The 20570-nt window shown below is 34.3% G+C and overlaps 2 protein-coding genes and 1 long non-coding RNA gene across 3 annotated transcripts; 2 read left to right on the plus strand and 1 right to left on the minus strand.

Annotated features, from left to right (window-relative positions):
• Positions 1-4294: 4294 nt before the first annotated feature.
• On the minus strand, positions 4295-5420 carry LOC131013468 (F-box/kelch-repeat protein At3g23880-like). The gene has a single exon (XM_057941562.1). It carries the CDS (start codon positions 5345-5347, stop codon positions 4295-4297), a length of 1053 nt encoding a protein of 350 aa, XP_057797545.1. The 5' UTR covers positions 5348-5420.
• Positions 5421-7064: 1644 nt separating this feature from the next.
• On the plus strand, positions 7065-10379 carry LOC131006215 (uncharacterized). Its single transcript, XR_009095432.1, has 3 exons — positions 7065-7474; positions 9576-9635; positions 10151-10379. It is a non-coding gene; the product is annotated as an uncharacterized LOC131006215 (long non-coding RNA).
• Positions 10380-17312: 6933 nt separating this feature from the next.
• LOC131013478 (receptor-like protein 54) lies at positions 17313-19901 on the plus strand. Its single transcript, XM_057941570.1, has one exon. It carries the CDS (start codon positions 17313-17315, stop codon positions 19899-19901), a length of 2589 nt encoding a protein of 862 aa, XP_057797553.1.
• Positions 19902-20570: the final 669 nt, after the last annotated feature.

The following is a 20570-nucleotide window of genomic DNA, read 5'->3' on the forward strand; positions in this document are numbered from 1 at the left end:
GCCCATCTCTGTTTTCAAGCGGTTGGGAATTGGAGATCTCAAGCCGACTTCGATGGAGATTCAAATGGCGGATAGATCAAGAGTGAAGCCGAGAGGAAAGCTTGAAGACATCTTTGTGAAGGTTGACAAGCTCGTCTTCCCTACGGATTTCTTGGTCCTCGATATTCCTGAAGATGCAAATCCGCCGTTGATTCTTGGTCGATCATTCTTAGCTACGGGGCGAGCTATGATAGATGTGCCAAATGGAAGAGTTATCTTTCACGCAGCTGATGCGCATGAGTCCTCTGTCTCTGTTCGTGTTAGGCGGTTTGTCACGCCCGCTGCGTTTGATGTTCATTGAGACCATGAGGTATCGTCGAGCTCTAGACGTTAAATTAAGCACTTGTTGGGAGGTAACCCAACTGTTTTTCTTTGTTTTGTTTTTCTTTCATTTAGTTTCTTTTTGTTTCGTTGTTTTCTTTGGGAGTTTAGTGCAGTGTTGAGCTTGGAAGATGCGGGAACTCGCGCCTTGTCCATACTACCACCATGGAGCATGTTTTTCTGTGAGTAGTGACACACATATCATCATCCCTCCAAACTTATTTTCGAACTTATGTTCTGTAATAAGTTTGGGGGAGGGGGGTGAGAGTAGATATGTGTATCACTTTTATCTTTTTGTTGGCTTTATTATTTTATCTTGCTTAGTTGGTGGTGTGTGTTTATTGCTCCATTAGATTTCTGGTGAGATGCCAATGATGATTTCTATGAAAAAAAAAAAAAATACCGCAACTAACACGGTGTAATCGTAGTATAAGAGTTGTCCCAAACTCAAGATATTATTTTTCATATTGGGCACGTAATAAACGTTGGAAATAAATTCATGATTTCCATTCTTCAAGCGAATTAAAATTTTTCCTTTTCCTTTAACTGGAATTTTAGATTCATCACCAAAGGAGACGTTGCCACTTACCGACTCATCAAGCTCCACAAACATATTTCTTTTTCCGCACATGTGATTGCTTGCTCCAGTATCGAGGTACCACGTGTCATCTTGTCTTCCAGCTTCTCCTTTGTATGCTAGAAGCACACTACCAATTTCTTGACTTGTATTTTCAGCATAATTGGCCTTTTCTTCAATCCTTAATTTTTCACTTCTGCACTCAGAAGCATAGTGCCCAAATTTATGGCAATTATAACACATTATTGAAGACTTATCGTACCTCGACTGCGGGTTGCTCCTCCCCCGACCACTTGTAAACTCATTTCTTTCACCATTATTGACGAAGCCTCCTCGTCCTCGACCACGTCCACGTGCTCGGCCTCTGCCTCGATCTTGTCCTTGGCCACGTCCTCTCCCGGACTGTCCATAGCCATTGCTCGGACCTTCTTCTTTCTCTTTCGGGCTTACTCGCAACTTTAAAAGTTGCTCTGAAATTTCTTGCTTCTTCTTTTGCTTCTCCTCATATGCTTGCAACGACCCCAACAAGAGATCGATTGTCATTTCCTCCAAATTTTTAGTTTCTTCGATCGTCACCACAATGTGCTCAAACTTTGGGGTTAGTGACCGCAATATTTTCTCCATAATTCTTACATCCTCCAATTTTTCACCATTTCTTTTCATTTGATTAGACACCGCCAAGACTCTTGAAAAATAATCCGAAATCGATTCGGACTCTTTCATATGTAAAGACTCAAACTCTCCTCTTAAAGTTTGAAGTCGTACCTTTTTTACTTGCTCCGCTCCTTTGCACGCGTTCTGGAGCTTCTCCCACGCTTCTTTGGCGGTACTCGCATTCGAGATTTTCTCGAAATCGTCATCCCCGAGCGCTTGATAAATGAGACAGAGAGCCTTCTTGTCTCTCTTTCTCGCGTCTCGCAATCTATCCTTTTGTTGTTGGGATAGTGCGGCCTCGTCCCGCGGCTCCTCGTAGCTGTTCTCCACGATCTCCCAAACATCGTGGGCTCCCAATAGCGCCTTCATCTTGATGCTCCAATTGTCGAAGTTGCTCTTGTTGAGCATGGGGACTTGAAACGGTTGTAGGTTGGCCATTCCACAGGTAGGATTTTATGGCTCGGATACCACTTTGTTGGAATATAAGTATATATAATGGAGAATTTATTTAATTGGTAGGAGGAAATTTGGAGAAATTGGTTGTGGACGTGTGTGTGCTTAGGAATTTGAGTGGGAGGATTGGAGTTTGCTAACACAATCTTTCTTCAATTCACTTCCTTTCTAACTTTCTTTCTTCTCATTACATTCCAATCATGGTTACATATTTATAGTGGTGAGTACATGATTCCTACATTCTCTAGAATATTCTCAACTATTATTTTTCTAATACTTCTCTAGAATTCTCTAGTTTAGCTATTTCTTTTCATCCTAACTTTTTCTCAACTATTCTAGATTATTCCTCTTTCTCTAATACATTCTCAACCATTCTACATTTTTCTTCATTCTCAACTATTCTAGATATTTCTACAAATTTCTTCTAATTTCTTTTTTTCTTTCTTTTCTTCTAATTCTAGAATATTCTTACAAATCAAGTTTATTACTTTATTCCAACACGTTGCACCAGCGTTAGCTCTAGCTCTAGTGTAGCGATAGATTTGAGCAACAAAACCTTGTGGCGGGCTAAACTAGGGTTTCTTGTCGAATTTTGATAGTGCATTTTGATGAATCGTTTGCTGTCGATCAGAGATCGCCATGCTTTCGAAACGCACCTGAATCGCAGGAGTGATTTCACCGGCAGTCTTGACAGTATTTCTTCGGTGATTTCTTTTAAAAGAGATGGGAAAATCATTTCTCCTACAGACAATCAAATATCAAATAGTCTGTAAACAGCGACAGCCATCGGAACTGCCTTTCATGTCGTATCACAAAAATGGTATCCATTCTTTTTATGTTTAGCTTTTGAACCTGCAATAACAAATATAATCAGAATACCTATGTCGCAATCGGAGGCTCAAAACTGCTACAAAATAAAATCCTACCTCAAAATAGAGTCTTGAAGCTTTCCGTCGAAACGGCGGCTGCTGCTGCTGCTAGTGGAGGCTCCTCTATCGCCGGAAAACGAGAGGTGATTTGGGGATTTAAGCCTAGCTAGGGTTTCAGGCCTTATATGGGCAACAATTGTTTTGTTTCCATGTGTAGTTCAAAAATTCGTAAAAACCCAAATAATAATTATTTTTTTTATCTTAATCTTCCTTTTATCAGCTAATAATAAAAGCGGCAAACATAAAATTATGGTATAGAATTTTGAAATATTTTAATATTCAAAATTAAAAATAAGAATAATTCATAATATTATAATAAATTTTATTTTTTTAAAAAAATTATTCTAAAATAAATTTTATTATAATTTTTCTTTGGAATTAAAATCAATCTTTTAAAAGGAAATACAAAAATTCTGAGTTATTTTCAGCCATATATCCGAAAAATCATACCTTTCTTCTCTAATCAACTGCATACATGGTATGAGATCCAATTCTCATAATTTTGTGTATTACTAATATATTTTAACATATTAAATGGAAATTGTAATTTGTACTTTATTCAATGTACTTTATTCTTCAATTGTAATGTGTACTTATTTAATAAATGAAAATTTTAACACATTTATATTTATATGTATAATCAAATTTTGGTATAATATTTAATTTGATATGAAATTAATTATTATTTTTTCGGGAGGGTGGGGTATAACTGGTTCGGTATCTATCATACTTTAATTTGGTATACCTTAAGTTTAGTATTTTTCTAGTACGGTATAACCGGTTCGGTATCTATCATACTTTAACCGAAAAGTTTGGTGTACCTTAGTTTCAATATTTTTCCAGTATGGTATAACCGGTTCGATATTTTTCCAGTACGATATAGCCGGTATATTCTTTTACTTCTAGCATCATACGGCCTCTTCAAAAATGCACCAAAAATCTCTTTTTATTGTAATTCCTTTTACTCGACTCCGTCGAACTCTTCAATTTTTGCATCAAATTAAACCTAATTATGTATACTAAATTCCATTAATTAAAACACAAATAATTTAAGAATATAAATAATTAAAATACACAGATATCAAATATCTTTACACTTGAATCATGCTACACCTTTGTAAATCAAGCAAAAGTGCATATTACTATGTTTCACAATCGAATTTCTATTGTTGCTATTATAAAAGCATGTATCCTTCTAAGTTTCGCTTATTGAATAACTACAAGTTTTAAATTAAAAGTCACATTAAGATGGATTCAAATTTGAAACATTAATAATATTCAAAAACAAAAATGCATGACAAAAAAATCAAAAGCTAGAGGACTATAACTCTAATGGTGAGACTAAACTTTCAATGTAGACATCGGCATATTTCAACGAGACCACATTCCTAAACCTTTTCCCATCAAAAACCAACAAATTCCCAATCTTGATAAAAAAAAACCCACCACTCCAAAAAGGATCCAAGGTTGGAGAAATATAGAGAGGACTAAAGAAGTCATCAAGAACCACCACTTTCTCCCAAGACTCCTTCTTCTTCATCCAAATATCCATGCAACTCGAATCCTCGCACCAGTAATATACCATAAGGCATTCCCCAATAACCTCAATACCTTGCCACCGGCAGCACTCCCAGCACTCCGGCAGCTCCACCGCCCCCAACGCCTCTCTCTTCAAGTCGCAAGCAACCACGTCTCGTCTATCAGTCGTCTCCCAATGAAGACTCCCACTTGCAAATACCCCCATTTCACATTTGTCATACCTACTACGATCCTCCTTCTTACATGAATCCCAACCCTTCACTTCCTCTGATTCCTTCCATGAATCACTCTTCAAGCTATATATCCAATATATAGATTTTCCACTAGCTCTCTTCGCAATCGCAAAAACCTTGTAATCGCCACTCGATTCATCCCAACCGAACCCACAACAGTAGAATTGAAAGAACGACATCATGTCTGTCTCAGACAGTTTCTTGGAGATTCTGAGAGATGGGTTCCACAACACAAACTCTCTTTGTCTATCTCTATCCAGTAAAAGGCAAACCAGCCCATTGCAGCAACCAACGATCTTAATAAAATCGAATGGGAATTCCAATTCTAGAGCATCATCAGTATCTGAGCTATCGAGTACAGAGCGTTGCAACAGCGTTGGCAGTGAAGACACATATTTGAGCAGCAAAACCTTGTGGTGGGCTAAACTAGGGTTTCTTGCCGAATTTTGAAGGTGGGTTCTGATGAATCGTTTGCTGTCGATCAGAGATTGCCATTCTTTCGAGACGCACCTGAATCTCAGGAGTGATTTCACCGGCAGTCTTAACAGTATTTCTTTAGTGATTTCTTTGGAAAGAGATGGGTAAATGTCTCGGGTCTCCATAGCTGGCGGTGAACACGAAAATACTTTCTCCTACAAACAATCAAATATCAAATATCAGAACCGATCACCTATCCACCTTTCTTCTACAAACAATCAAATATCAAATATCAAATATACATCATCAATTCGCATACCTTTCTTATATCAAATATCAAAAGCCAACCTAATTCGGAACTCTAGAGAGGGGAGAATAGAGAGGGAATTGCGAATGCGAATTCAATCAATTGCAGTATATGATTCTCCTTCCATAAGTTATTTATAAATAAATAAAAATTAATAGATCTAACCAAATATAATATTGAGCTAGTCTCTTGTGCATCCGGATATGCAGCCCTGACTCGTTCTGCACGTTGATTAAAGTTATTTTTTAATATATTATAGATTTTAATTAGAATCATATTAACGACTGATCCTCATCTCACTCTCTCTTCTCTCCCTCACCTTCTAGAGTTGGCGGATTCGCATGATTGGGTTGCCTTGAAGCGTTATTAAGCTTTGATTCTATAGTATAAGAAAGGTATGTGAATTTTTACAAACTACTTATATATTTGATATTTGATTTTATCTAGGAGAAAGTATTTTCGAGTTGGTCGATGATGTATAATTCCATTGTTAATTTGTTTTTGTAGATGAATGAGCTTGTTTTGAAATGTTTCGATGGTGGTGGCGATAATAAGTATTATTTATCTATTATGTCTCCTCAAGACATGTCTCTAAAGGAAGGCTTTGAAATTACCAATCTCTTCTTTTATGCTAATGAAAATTATGTTAGTGGTAATATTTGTCGGATGCTATTGTATTTCTATTATGAGGGCCAAATTGTTCTTTGCAACCTAACAACTAAAGAGCTGAAATTTATTGCTCCGCCGAAGAAACCCATTCAATATGATATCCTTTTCCAGGGTTGTGGTCTCGGATACGATGCTAAATCCGGCGACTACAAGTTGATACAGAAGTATCACCTATGGTCTTGGTGCAATGTTCAACATCGTTGTGATTATGATGATTATGACGAGACGAAAACTGAGTTGTATTCGCTTAAAAGTTGTTCTTGGAAGGAGATTCCGAGTCCTGATGCTCGTATTGCCGGCGGCCATTGTGGTGTGTACGTTGAGGGGAGTTGCTATTGGCAAGCAAGTCTTGGACCGGCCTTTGGTGGTCCATCAGGTGAACTGGCATTAGATGTTCTATCATTTGACTTCACCAGTGAATGTTTCTCTTGCATCCCTTCCCCGACTCGAGATGATGGGTTTGCATATGATCTTGTCGAGTGTCGTGGGTTTCTGGGTGCTATTGCCTATGAATATACCGATGAACAATCAAAGTGTGGAGCCAAGTCTTTTGAGCTTTTGGTATGGAAAGAAAGTTCGTGGGCCAAATCATTTGTTGTTGCTCTTTACGGCATTGAAAATGTAGTGACCCGCTCTTTTATATATTTTAAATCTAGTAATGAGTGTTTATTTTTGTTCATCAGTGAATGAAAACGGTTTTTATCCTAATATGAATTCAGCTTATGATCCTGAATTTATATTGTTAAAGCAGTTAATGATATTATTTGAGAGTTATAACTGACTTAGCAAAGTCACGTTATTTATTTAAGCAAGATGAAATTAGATTTTATCTTTATTCAAGTCGTGATTTATTTCTGACTCGTAAGTTAATTAAATCCGCGGATTTAATTTAAATATTAGAACAACAAACGAATTAAATCTACGGATTTAATTTAGATTCATTTTATAATTTATCGATTTAAGCGAGAAATCACATGTCGAAATACGAGATTTATTTAAATAAACAGTATCAAGCATATACGAGCACACGATCCATCTTACAGTTACAGAATCACCGAGACAGAGAAAATACATCAATAATTCTCCTCTACATTTTTTTTCCTTTCTTTTTCTTCTCTTTTTCTTTCCATTAATTTTGTTCCCCACTCCATTTTACCACTAAATCTACTTTTTGACTTTCACCACCATTTTCCCCACCACTTTCACCACCAACTCAATTATGCAACAACACATATTGTTCCAGCCATCAAGTCTTTTCTTCCCTCACCAAAACGTGTAGAAGAAGTTGAGAAAGGGAGAGAGAGTTTCCTCCAACTCCAAATTGTAACTTGAAGAGGTATATACTAAGCTTCTTTATTTTGAATTCAGTTGCATATCATCCAAACGGTTCCCAAAAATTCTCAAATTAATTGTGTATCATCTTTCATACATTTTCTATATTTTGGTAAAATTTCAGAATATTTAGAGCTCGCATGATTTATTTATGAATTTGTAAACATCACTGCCCATCTGGAATACATTTTTGGTAAACAATCTTTGGGAGATCATAAGTAAAGTTTCAATCGGTGAAAACCTTTGAAACTTGAATATGTCACTCTAGACTCCCGTATCTTTCTTTTGACATCGGCCTCACCATTTTTGAGTAAGGGAAACAACCGGTATAAATTCTTGAAATCTAGTTCTTATTCCATGTACCATCCAGTAGATTTTACAAACCTACGACTTTGAGGTGGAAAAGGCCGACTTAAATATTTGATTCTCAAGCCTATCTTTCTACTGAATATTCACTGACATGTTGGGAACTTACTTGTTCAGTTTTAGAATTTTTGGTGAAGCTTAAAGTGGTTTTTCCGATTTATCTTCTGAATCTGCCAAACTTGAACTCTTTTTGTGCACTGAACTTTAGATAGTCATATCTTCTAAACCATGAAGGTTCTTAGAGTAAATCCAACTGGAGAGTGTTATGATCTCTCCCTAGTTTCCAGATTGACCTTTGGGGTTCCCAGTGGAGTTTTGTAAAGGGAGATATGAATTTTTAAAGAAAGCCCACTGACTTGGTTGTAATCTGGAAATATGAAATTTACAGATTTTTGCTTGTTAAATACCCATCTTTGAGAGGGCATATCTTGCTCGTTTGAATTGTTTTTCATTCGATTCAAATTGGAGAATGATCCTTGAAATGTCTAGTTTCCAGAATGTCTTTTGGAGCCTCATTTGGAGATCCGAGGTAGATTTGGTGTCTGTTGTAAAACAACCCCTTAAGAGCTCAAGTTGTTGAATTATTTTCTATGTATCAAAGTTTATTTTAAAGGATGTTTCGTGAAAGATTTAGTATATGTGCGTAACAAGTTTGGGACTATTTATTTTAAATGAGGTCCGTTCTTTATTTAAATTAGGATGGACTTTTAATGGATATTTTTGGGATTAAACTATTATTTCTTGATTTATATAAATTATTTTTAAGGACTTATAAATATGAATTTCGTAGGCCTACTGACCTACTGTGATCGACGGTTTTTAGATGTCTAACAGCTTTGAAAATTTTATAGCAAGTCCCTACATGAGTCTTGAGTACCCTGGTAAAATTTCAAGCCATTCCAACTTCGTATGATACTTCTTTAAAATGCAAAACCTAAACTGCACATTACTACTGAGAATTTCAGAGAACAGAGAAAAGAGTCATTTATTTCAGTAGCTTCCTGGGTGATCTAGCTTTCCAAATTTTTATGGTATTAACCTTATTATGTTATTTAGATATCCACCAAAGTTGAGCCCAGTTTGACAACGTTTACTATTTTTCAAAAATACAAGTTTTCGATTGTTCAAAACTGCCGAACATGGTAGATCGTGGTAAAAACGTCATATCTCTCAAACCACTTGGAGTTTTCGACTCTATTTTTTTTTATATGAAACTAGACTCGAAGATCTTTCTTTCGGTATAAGTCTCGAGTCCAGGAGATGTCGGAGTCAGAACAGATTAAATTTTGAAGTTGAGTCAGTGTAAAAGCAGAGCATGTTTTGATGATGTTTGATTGTGATTCTTATGTGCCTTATGTTGAGCCTTTTTATTTTATTTTATTTTTTTTAATTTTATAACATTACTTGTTCTTATTTATTAAGGCCGATTAATTATGAGATTATAAAGCGAATAAGTTGAAGTATTTATTTTCTATTGACTACGAGGAACGGGGTTTATTTAATTGACGGATTAGAACACCCGATGAGAACGGATTGATTATGATAATCTATCCGACCTCATGTGACGAGCCTTATTTAAATTATTTTATTTCGACAATTAGGATTTATAATAGAATTTCCCAGATTATTATCTCAGAATAATAATTATCGGAATATGAGTCATGCATAGTTAAATTACGCATTCTCATTAATTGAGGATTTTATTCGAGCAGTATCTTATTTATATTCTCGTAATAAAGGTCAAACACGAGATTAATAATCAGTCAAGGAGCTACTGTACCACAGAAAATTTCTATCAGGTGGGTTACTTTCATATATATCAAATGAGTTTAATGTTATGTTTGAACAGTTATTTCATTGCAAAATCTTTGAACTGAAAATTATTTCAACTGTTGTCTTGCCATAAATATTTCAATGTTTGGTATGATATCTATCTGATGTGGCTTTGCCAGTTATTATGAAATCGAATTCGGGTCCTGAGCAGTTGATAGCTATCCTGCCAGGGCTAGTGTACACCAGTGACCGTGAGTCATCTAGCGGGTTGGCCGGTCAAGTGTCCGTGAGAGGTGGCCACCTCTCCGGCACACAGTTCCAGATATGATAGATTACAAGAGAACTTAGTCTGCAGACGAACTTTAAGAATCACAAATGAATTTAGTAAGCTTGGGCCTTTTTAGCGAAAAACTCCCTTGCTGTACTGTTTATGATGGCATGACAATTTACAACTTTACGAAGCATGTTATATTTCATAGTAGGCATATGTGCCCACTGAGTACTTTTGTACTCAGCCCTGCATATATTTCTAAATGTGCAGGTTGAGCAGCTGCCGATGGTGATGAAGTGACGAGCGGGACTCTTTTGTCTTATTATGTATTAATGAACTCTAGGGTTACATGTCTTCATACATGTAATCAGAACCTTATTCCGCTGCGTACTCAGAAGTTGTATACTATTTTGGATAAGTCGGAGTTATCCGAACTTATTAGTTATTTGAATCTATACGACTAAAACTTCGTTATATTATAAATATTCCTTTTGTTAAATGATGAAATGTGATTCTTCTTTGTTTAATTATCCCCTTTCTACCCCGCTTCTAATATCCCTCCATTAGTCACGGTTTCCCGGCTTAATTATCCTTAATTAGGTTCGGTCGTGACAGAAAACCCGTTGGGATTGAAGGATGGTCGATTTTTGTTTCTTAAAAGGAAGATATTCGGTAGTGTTAAGCCCTATCAGTTAGTAGTTTATGATTGTATTACGAAGGAGTTGAAGAAATTTGATACTGAGCTCGTGCACAAAATGTGAGTGTTGTCTCTTATGTTGAGGATAGAGTTGAGCTAGTTTATGATTGGATTTCGATGAAGGTTTTCCAATCAAAACCAAGTATATTATATTTTTTTCCAATTGAATTTCTATTGTTGCTATTATAAAAGCATGCATTCTTATAAATTTTGACACCTTACCTTATGTGACTTTTCTTATTGAATAAATAGAAATTTTAAAAGTAATTAAAATTCGAAACATGTAGCCTCAACGCAACCATTAATAATATTGAAAAATAAGGCAGTTTAGAGTTTAATGTGAATGTGGTGGTTTTGCTTCTTTTTTTGTGTAATTTTCAAAATGACTATAATTATAAAGTTGATAGTGATCTATAGTTTCTATCCCAACAGCTCTGTATCTCTCTTGCAACAACTTGTCACTTGACTTAATTTTGACGGTCAATTAAACTCTAATTTCGTCGCAGTCAAACTCATATGAAAATTGCAACAAAAATATAAATTCATTTATTTTTTGTTTTACTTAAAAGTTCATGTGAAAATTACAACTTTTTCTAAAGTTCGTGTATTTTTTTTGTCATACCCCTGGTTCTATTCAAGTTTAAATGATCATTCTAAATTTAGATTTAAATTCAAATACTAATCATTTGGGAAAAAAAAATATACATATTCTAGAAAGTATGATTATTTATTTTGATAGTACATATAATCGCCTGGGTCAGGTTTCGTAAATATTTAGGCCCAGCTTGGCTCAGGATAACATGTATAGTGGGCCTTGGCTGGGCCCATGCATGCTAGTAGATTGCAATGGGCATTTCCGTGGGTTCAACTAGGCTGAGTTTGGTGGGCTTCTTGTTGATTTTGTATAGTTTTTTACTTGGTGGGCTTGGATCTTGTTAGCTAATGAATACCGTTGAATTAGTTTTTCAACAAGTCTACTAGCATGGCCCACTTTGCAATTTCTTTGTTTCCACACTTCCTACATGAAATAAATTTAGTTATGAACAATTTCTTCTTCTGTTTTATTATGAACGTTTTTAATACATCTTGATAATAAAATATTCATAATCTTTGTCTCATTTTATGTGAAAAATGACTGATTCAGCTGCCAATGGAGAAAGTGAACTGAAGGTGTTCGATCAATTGTCTGAACCAATACTAGATTAATTTATCGCAGGGCTAAGTATATTATTTTACTAATGTTTTGAAATTAGGATAAATCTATATTTTGTAAATTCCACAAGTAGGCCTACGTGATTGGGATTGGAAGAAAATGATAGAACTGATGAAAATTCAAGCATTAGAAAATGAAAATAAGCTCAGCCAATCAATCCGTAGCTTAAATTCAAGCATTACAATTTTGAATTGGTCTCCACATTAAGCGTATTTATGGGGTAGTTGTTAATGAGACAAAACCATCTTTCACTATTAGTAATTTCCACATACACATATACACAATAGCGATTTTTCCTTTTCTTTTTCTTTTATTTTGCTATTCAGATATTGATTAGTGAAATTTTCTGGTTGATAAGAATTTTCCGAAACCATTTTATACTCAATCCTAAATTTATCTTTGGCTTTTTAATGCCAGCCACTCAATGCAAAAAGACTATATGTTTTGCAAAAAATCTTTGCATTAATTTCTCTCTCATCAAAGGATCAACAAATGGCTACTTATAAACTACATGCATGCATGGTTTGTGGCAAGCTGCTTTTTATTAGAGATGAACTTTTTAGTTAAGTAGAAAATGAGACACCAATTATGAACTAAATTATTAAAATAACTGGATACAAATATTAATATTATACACGAATTGCTTTAGTCATCCAAGTCAACCATTTAGCCCATGTTTGGTTGAGTGTTTTTAGAATCTGGAAAGGGATTCAATTGAATCCATTACTTGTTTGGTTTGAGTAATGAGTTAATCATCACCCTTAATTAAAGGTAACCAAATCACCCAATTTGTTACCCCTCAAAATAGAGGGGAAACAAAAGAAATGGATCGAATTTCTTACCAATTATTCATTTTCTTTGTTAAACCAAACACTCAATAAAAGTAATAGTTATTTTTCTCATTCCACTCCTTTATTTGATTCTATTCACTTTTCATTCCTCTACTCGAACCAAACGAGCACTGAAAAAAATCTTCCTCTCACCTCATCCACATATCAATGCCAATTTCTTCAATTTCCCACTTTTTTTGTCTTTCTCTATATTTACGATTGCTCGGATTGGCCTACCTATGGACCTAGACTTTTATCAACTATTAATTCAACAACACTACGTTAAATAAGGTAGGAGACTAAAAATCAATGTACAATAACGATTAAATTAATAAAAAAGAGTATATATTTTTGCAAAAATTTCTTTCTCATCAAAGATCAACAAATTGCCTACAAGTCTACATGGTTTATTAGAGATGGAACTTTTTAGTCCACGATTAGTTCTTAAGTACAAATCCCATGTATATATAGCTACGCAGGTTATAATTATCTACCTCCATATAATTTGGAGACATCAAACACTAATGGTGCCTCTTCATCTTTCTGCGCCGACTTTGATTGTTCAAGCAAACAATTGATCACACTAAAACGTCCCACATGATTTGAGCATTTACATTGATTGAATTAATGCTTGACTCATCCATGCTTTGAGACCATTTATGAGTCAAGTACTGCATTGGCTCGACTCCTCCTGCTGACTCATATGAATTAGTTTTGATTATTTGTGATTTTTTTATTTAATATAAATAACACAATTTTTTGAAAGAAAAAAACATTAAAATTGGCTCAAAGACTGTTGCAAAGTTTTTCAAAATTTCATTTGATTTATTATTATTTTTTTAAATAGGGTGCGTGTACAAGTACAACACACGTCTTTGATTTTAACAAGAGCTTGACTCCATGGAATACATGAATACATGATTGATTGACATCTCTGTGGAATATCTCAACAAAAGATAAATTTGTCTTCGTAACAACTAGTCTATCAACACGATAAATTAATTAATTTTTCTTACATTATTAGAGAATAGTATATTAATTATATGAAATATAAATATGTGAGCGTATACATGAAATAAATTTAGTTATGAACAATTTCTTCTTCTGTTTTATTATGAACGTTTTTAATACATCTTGATTATAAAATATATATAATCTTTGTCTCATTTTATGTGAAAAGAAAAACCTAAGAGTAGAAAAACATAAATTGTGCATGAATCGTACGAACGTGGTTGAGTTTCAAGACCAGACTGAGCAATAGATGTTCGACAAAATGACTGATTTAGCTGCCAATGGAGAAAGTGAACTGAAGGGTTCGATCAATTGTCTGAACCAATACTAGATTAATTTATCGCAGGCTAAGTGTATTATTTTACTAATGTTTTGAAATTAGGATAAATTACGTATTTTGTAAATTCCACAAGTAGGCCTACATGATTGGGATTGGAAGAAAATGATATAACTGATATGTGGCTTTAACATGGGCCACACATTTGGAAAAAGCATATAAGCTCGACGGCTCGACCAAGCAATCCTTGGGCTAAATTCTAGCATTAGAATTTTGAATTGGTCTCCACCTTAAGCGTGTTAATGGCGGGGTTAGTTGCTAATCAGACAAAATCCGCTTTCACTATTTGTAATTTCCACATACACGTATACAGTGGCGGAGCCAAAAAAAAAAAATTGGGGGGGGGGGGGGGGGCTGAATTGTTACAGGGGTTCAGGGGCGGTAGCCCCCGAATTTTTTTTTTGGCATTCAATACATTTTAGACATTTTTTACTAAAATACAAATATAATAATAATAATAATAATAACAACATTTTCAGAGATAATATAGTTCAAAACATTTACTAAAAATTTTTTTGGGGGCATTCAATACATTTTTTACTAAAATACAAATATAATAATAATAATAATAATAATAACAACATTTTCATAGATAATATAGTTCAAAACATTTACTAAATTTTTTTTTGGGGGCATTCAATACATTTTAGACAATTTTACTAAAATACAAATATAATAATAATAATAATAATAACAATATTTTCATAGATAATATAGTTCAAAACATTTACTACAATTTTTTTGGGGGCATTCAATACATTTTAGACATTTTTTACTAAAATACAAATATAATCATAATAATAACAACATTTTCATAGATAATATAGTTCAAAACATTTACTAAAAATTTTTTTGGGGGCATTCAATACATTTTAGACATTTTTTACTAAAATACAAATATAATAATAATAATAATAATAATAATAATAATAATAATAATAATAATAATAATAATAATAATAATAATAATAATAATAATAATAATAACAACAACAACAACAACAACATTTTTAGACATATTATAAAAAAAATTATTATTTTTTTCAAAATTTGGGGGGGGGGGGCTCTAGCCCCCCTGGCTACGCCCCTGCACATATACACGATAGAGATTTTTCTTTTCTTTTCCTTTTATTTTGCTATTCAGATATTGAATAGTGAAATTTTCTGGTTGATAAGAATTTTCCGAAACCATTTTATACTCAATCCTAAATTTAGTATCTTTGGCTTTTTGATGCCAGCCACTCAATGCAAAAAGACTATATGTTTTGCAAAAAATCTTTGCATTAATTTCTTTCTCATCAAAGGATCAAAATTATTAAAATAACTGGATACATATATTAATATTATACACTAATTGCTTTAGTCATCCAAGTCAACCATTTAGCCCATGTTTGGTTGGGTGTTTTTAGAATTTGGAAAGGGATTCAATTGAATCCATTACTTGTTGTTTGGTTTGAGTAATGAGTTAACTATCACCCTTAATTAAATGTAACCAAATCACTCAATTTGTTACCCCTCAAAATAGGGGGGAAACAAAAGAAATGGATCGAATTCCTTACAAATGATTCATTTTCTTTGTTAAACCAAACACTCAATAAAAGTAATAGTTATTATTCTCATTTCACTCCTTTATTTGATTCTATTCACTTTTCATTCCTCTACTTGAACCAAACGAGCACTAAAAAAAAAGTCTTCCTCTCACCTCATCCACATATATATCAATGGCAATTTCTTCAATTTCCCACTTTTTTTTGTCTTTCTTTATATTAGAGATGGCCTACCTGTGGACCTAGACTTTTATCAACTATTAATTCAACAACACTACATTAAATAACGTAGGAGACTAAAAATCAATGTACAATAACGATTAAATTAATAAAAAAGAGTATATATTTTGCAAAAATTTCGTTGCATTAATTTCTTTCTCATCAAAGATCAACAAATTGCCTACAAGTCTACATGGTTAAATTATTAGAGATGGAACTTTTTAGTCCACGATTAGTTCTTAAGTACAAAATGAGACACCACTTATGAACTAAATTATTACTCACTCAGTCCCTAAAAATTATATGGACCAAAAGATATGACACGAGTTTTAAGAAGAAATGGGTAGTTTTGTTTAAGTTGCAACCATTTAGTTTTAAGTACAAAATGAGACACCAATTATGAACTAAATTATGATACATATATTAATATTGTACACGAATTAATTGATTTAGTCTTCCATGTCAACCATTTAGTCTTTCCTTCTCTAAAAAAACTAGTCTTCCTCTCACCACATCCACAAGCATATCAATGGCAATTTCTTCTATTCCCACTTTTTTGTGTCTTTCTTTATATTTATGATTACTAGCTACAAAAATTCGTTACGCAAATTGGCCTACTTTTGGAATACTAGCAGAGATAACGTGCGTTCCCACGTAAAAAGAAATTATTTTAATGAATAATTTTTTATGAGTGTACATTTATATTTTATTTTGTTTTATAGTAAGTAATATTTATCATTTTAATGTATTTTTTGAACCAATTATTGGTTAATTTTTTTAAAGTATAATGTTATATAGAACTCATAAAATTAAAACAAAAAATTAGATTTAGTATAAGAATAATAATTTTAATTAATTAAACATCACCTAATTTTGTCGTGATATTTATTTTATAAGTTTCATCTTTACATAATTAATTTTAATTCCAAGATTCAAGCAAAATTAAACTTCTAAAACAACTGTATATTAAGTAATCCTTTGTATTTTAATTCTAAATTATTAAAATTATATAATAAAAATAATAATAACTTATATGATGAAGAGTCCTAATGGATACTACTACTTAAATAACTACTAAAATATAAAATATAAACCATAATATATTTATAGATACATTATATGTATAATATGTTAAATTCCACAATCAACCTTAAATTAAGTATATATGAGGGATATAATAGGCAAATCAAATTCTGTAAAACAAGGCACTTTTATAATAGGTATAGATATTTGACTGACTATCAGCTAGATTCTGTAATCCTAATGCAATAACGACTTTTATTACTTAGCAAACTCTTGCAAATAACTAATTAATTTTTAGTAATTATTAAATTCAATTTTTGAGTGATGCTATGAGATAAAACTACCTATGGTCCATTCTAATACCAAGCTTATTGCATTAATTAACAAATCAACTCATCCACCTTCTAGAACAAATGAAAGTTGCTAAAAAGCTCGCACTAAATTAATTATATAGTAATAGATACTTTATAAGTGCAATAGTCTTTCTAGTGGCTTATTTAAAGTTTGTAGAAAATACAAATCACAACACTATCAATTAATAGCCTCTTCATCACAATGCTTCCAAAGTTGTTCTTCGTCATTTCTACACTAATTTCCTCCTTCATTTTCACTACTCATTCTTATAATACCCAATGTCTTCACCATCAGAAAATCTTGTTGCTTCAACTCAAGGATGAGTTGAGCTTCAATTCTTCTCGTTCAACAAAATTGGTGCGATGGAATCAAAGTGATGAGTGCTGCAAGTGGCCCGGTGTGGACTGTGATGCTGCTGGCTACGTCGTTAGTTTGCAGCTCGATCGTGAGTTCATTTCTGGTGGAATCGCGGATTCATCGAGTCTCTTCAGACTTGTGCATCTGCAGAAGCTAAATCTAGCCCACAATTATTTCAACAACACTCCCATCCCGAAAGGTATTCACAATCTCACCTATTTGACACACTTGAATTTATCCTATGCTGATTTTGGAGGGCAGGTTCCCGCTGAAATTTCTTCCTTGAGGAGGTTGGTTAGTCTCTATATCTCCTCTGATTATCCAATATCTGTGAAACTGGAGATGCTTGTCCAAAATCTAACAGGGCTTCGAGAGCTTTATCTTGATGATGTGAATGTTACTTCCTCTCATGAGAGGAGAAAATGGAGCCACATTATAGCATCATATTTACCCAACCTCACCGCGTTGAGAATGAGTTTTTGTGGTTTGTCTGGCCCTTTAACTAAGTCCTTTGGGCAACTCCATTCCCTTTCCATCCTTCGACTAGATTTTAACGATCTTGGAACAGAGCTTCCAGACTTGTTCGCCAATTTTCCAAGTTTGACCACCTTGAGTCTTCGTTTCTGCAGTTTGAAGGGTTCGATTCCACCCACCTTTGCTAACCTAACCAACCTGATTCGTCTTGATTTGTCAAATAACTTCTTCACAGGCTCACTTTCGTTCTCTGGCAATATTCCCCACTCTCTCTTTGCTCTCCCTTCATTGTTGGAACTTGATCTTAGCAGCAATCAGTTTAATGGCACTTTTCAACTGGACAAGTTTCAAAGTCTTGCCAATCTAACCCGACTTGATCTATCTAACAATAGATTGTCGGTAGATGTTGGCAACCTCAATTCAACTTCATATGGAAGTCTCCAACTAAAAGTGTTAAGACTAGCTTCATGTAATTTGTCCCATTTTCCTAATTTCATCAAACATTTGGATATGGAAATAGTGGACCTCTCATACAATCGGATTGGTGGGGAGATACCTAGTTGGATTTGGGGAACACAACTTGGGGATTTGGACCTCTCTTTTAATCTTCTAACAGATCTGCAAAAGCCTTACCATATCCCTGCTTCTCTTCGAGTCCTATACTTGCAGTCTAACCAGCTCAAGGGTGAGTTGCACCTGCCCATTCCATCTGCGTCTCAACTCTCGTATTTGTCTCTTGCTAATAACAGTTTAAGTGGATCGATTCCAACCTCCCTTTGCAGTGCCACGAGCCTCTATGTTCTTGATTTGTCTGGCAATAGATTAAGTGGCAGCATACCCCCTTGCTTACTTGAAAACATTTCAGAGTTAGATCTAAGCCAAAACAACATCAGCGGTAGCATTCCAGATAATTTTCCAATGGATCGTTGTTGGCTAGAATATTTGGATCTTAACAATAATACTTTAGAAGGGAAAATCCCAAAGTCCCTTGAAAGATGCGAGCAGTTGCGGTTCATGAATGTTGGGAACAACAACATCACTGACAGTTTCCCATGCATGCTATCATCGATGTTGCGAGTTCTTGTTTTGCACTCGAACAGATTCTATGGAGAAGTAAGATGTCACAACATGAGTTGGGAAGATCTCCAAATTCTAGATATATCTTCCAATCAGTTCAGTGGAAATCTGGAATCGATAAACTTTTCTAGTTGGAAGACAATGATGATACAGAATGATTCACCTTACTCACAATTTTGGAGTTCATTTAGCATCACATTAATCATGAAAGGGAGATATTCAGAGTATCACAGGATTTGGCCAGAGTTTGGTATCATTGATTTCTCTTGCAATAATTTCGGCGGAGAGATACCAAATGCAATTGGTGATCTTACCTCACTTCATCAGCTCAACCTCTCCCACAATGCCCTCAATGGAAGCATCCCAAACTCATTTGGTCAGTTGAGGAAACTCGAATCACTCGACCTCTCTGTAAATCGACTCATCGGGCCAATACCAGTGGAGCTTGCAGGGCTCACATTCCTTTCATTCTTGAATGTGTCCTACAATAAGCTGGTTGGAGAGATCCCAAATGGGCGTCAGTTACAAACATTTTCAGCTGATTCCTTCAAAGGGAATGCGGGGTTGTGTGGTTTCAATCTCAACATAAGCTGCAGTGATAGTGATGACAGTGATCATTTGGCGCCAGAAGAAGATGAAAACGGGGAAGAGAAGAGTGAGATCGAGTGGGAGTATGTATCTTCTGCGCTTGGTTATGTTGTGGGATTAGGAAGCATTGCGTGGACGCTTTTATGCCGCAGGAGCTTCAGAGAAAGATATTTCGAGAAAATAGAAGAGATTGTTGACAAGATTTTCTACGAGAGAGCCAGGAGAAGAAGACATGAAAGAAGAAGAAAAAGAGTAGAGATGAGAAAAGAGATTAGGAGACAGCAGAGAAGTTGATGATATAAACAAGGGTGTTTAGTGTTTGATGTAAGTTTGAAGCTTTTTTTTTTTTTGCATGTAACTTTCTTTAATTTAAGCTGAAAAAGAGATTCTGTGGGTTGGTAATTAACTATGTCATTTTATTTTACGAGAATTAGCACATATCAGATTTGTCTTGTTTAAGATATTCTAGGATTTCTCATTTGTTATTTCGCTAATTCTCCTGTGCGACGGTCGCACAGGAGTGCGACCGGGTCGACCCGGCCCAAACCCGCCCTCCTGACCCGGAACCCTGACCCGCGTGGGTTTGGCCCATACTCCTAATTATTACATTTGTTTATAATAATTGTTACTTTTAATAAACATAATATATACATTTGTTCATATAAATGTATATTGATATGTATAATGTTTTATATTGAATGAATGTAAATATTTATATTAATATAAGTATACATTTGTGCAAACAAATGTATATTTCACCTATTAGGGTTTAGTGTGCACGCTTAGGGTTTAGTTTTCACCGATTAGGGTTTAGTGTTCACGCTTAGGGTTTAGTTTTCACCTATTAGGGTTTAGAAAATATAATACTGTATATTAAATGAAGGAAAATAGCTATATTTATATAAGTATACATTTGTGCGAACAAATGTATATGTCATGCTTATTAAAAGTAATAATTATTAT

The sequence above is a fragment of the Salvia miltiorrhiza genome, chromosome 1 (genome assembly GCF_028751815.1).
Source record: "Salvia miltiorrhiza cultivar Shanhuang (shh) chromosome 1, IMPLAD_Smil_shh, whole genome shotgun sequence".
Taxonomy (NCBI): domain Eukaryota; kingdom Viridiplantae; phylum Streptophyta; class Magnoliopsida; order Lamiales; family Lamiaceae; genus Salvia; species Salvia miltiorrhiza.

Bases quoted from the DNA above. Each gene is read 5' to 3' on its own strand.
- LOC131013478 (XM_057941570.1), top strand. From the start codon at position 17,313: ATGCTTCCAAAGTTGTTCTTCGTCATTTCTACACTAATTTCCTCCTTC.
- LOC131013468 (XM_057941562.1), bottom strand. From the start codon at position 5,347: ATGGAGACCCGAGACATTTACCCATCTCTTTCCAAAGAAATCACTAAA.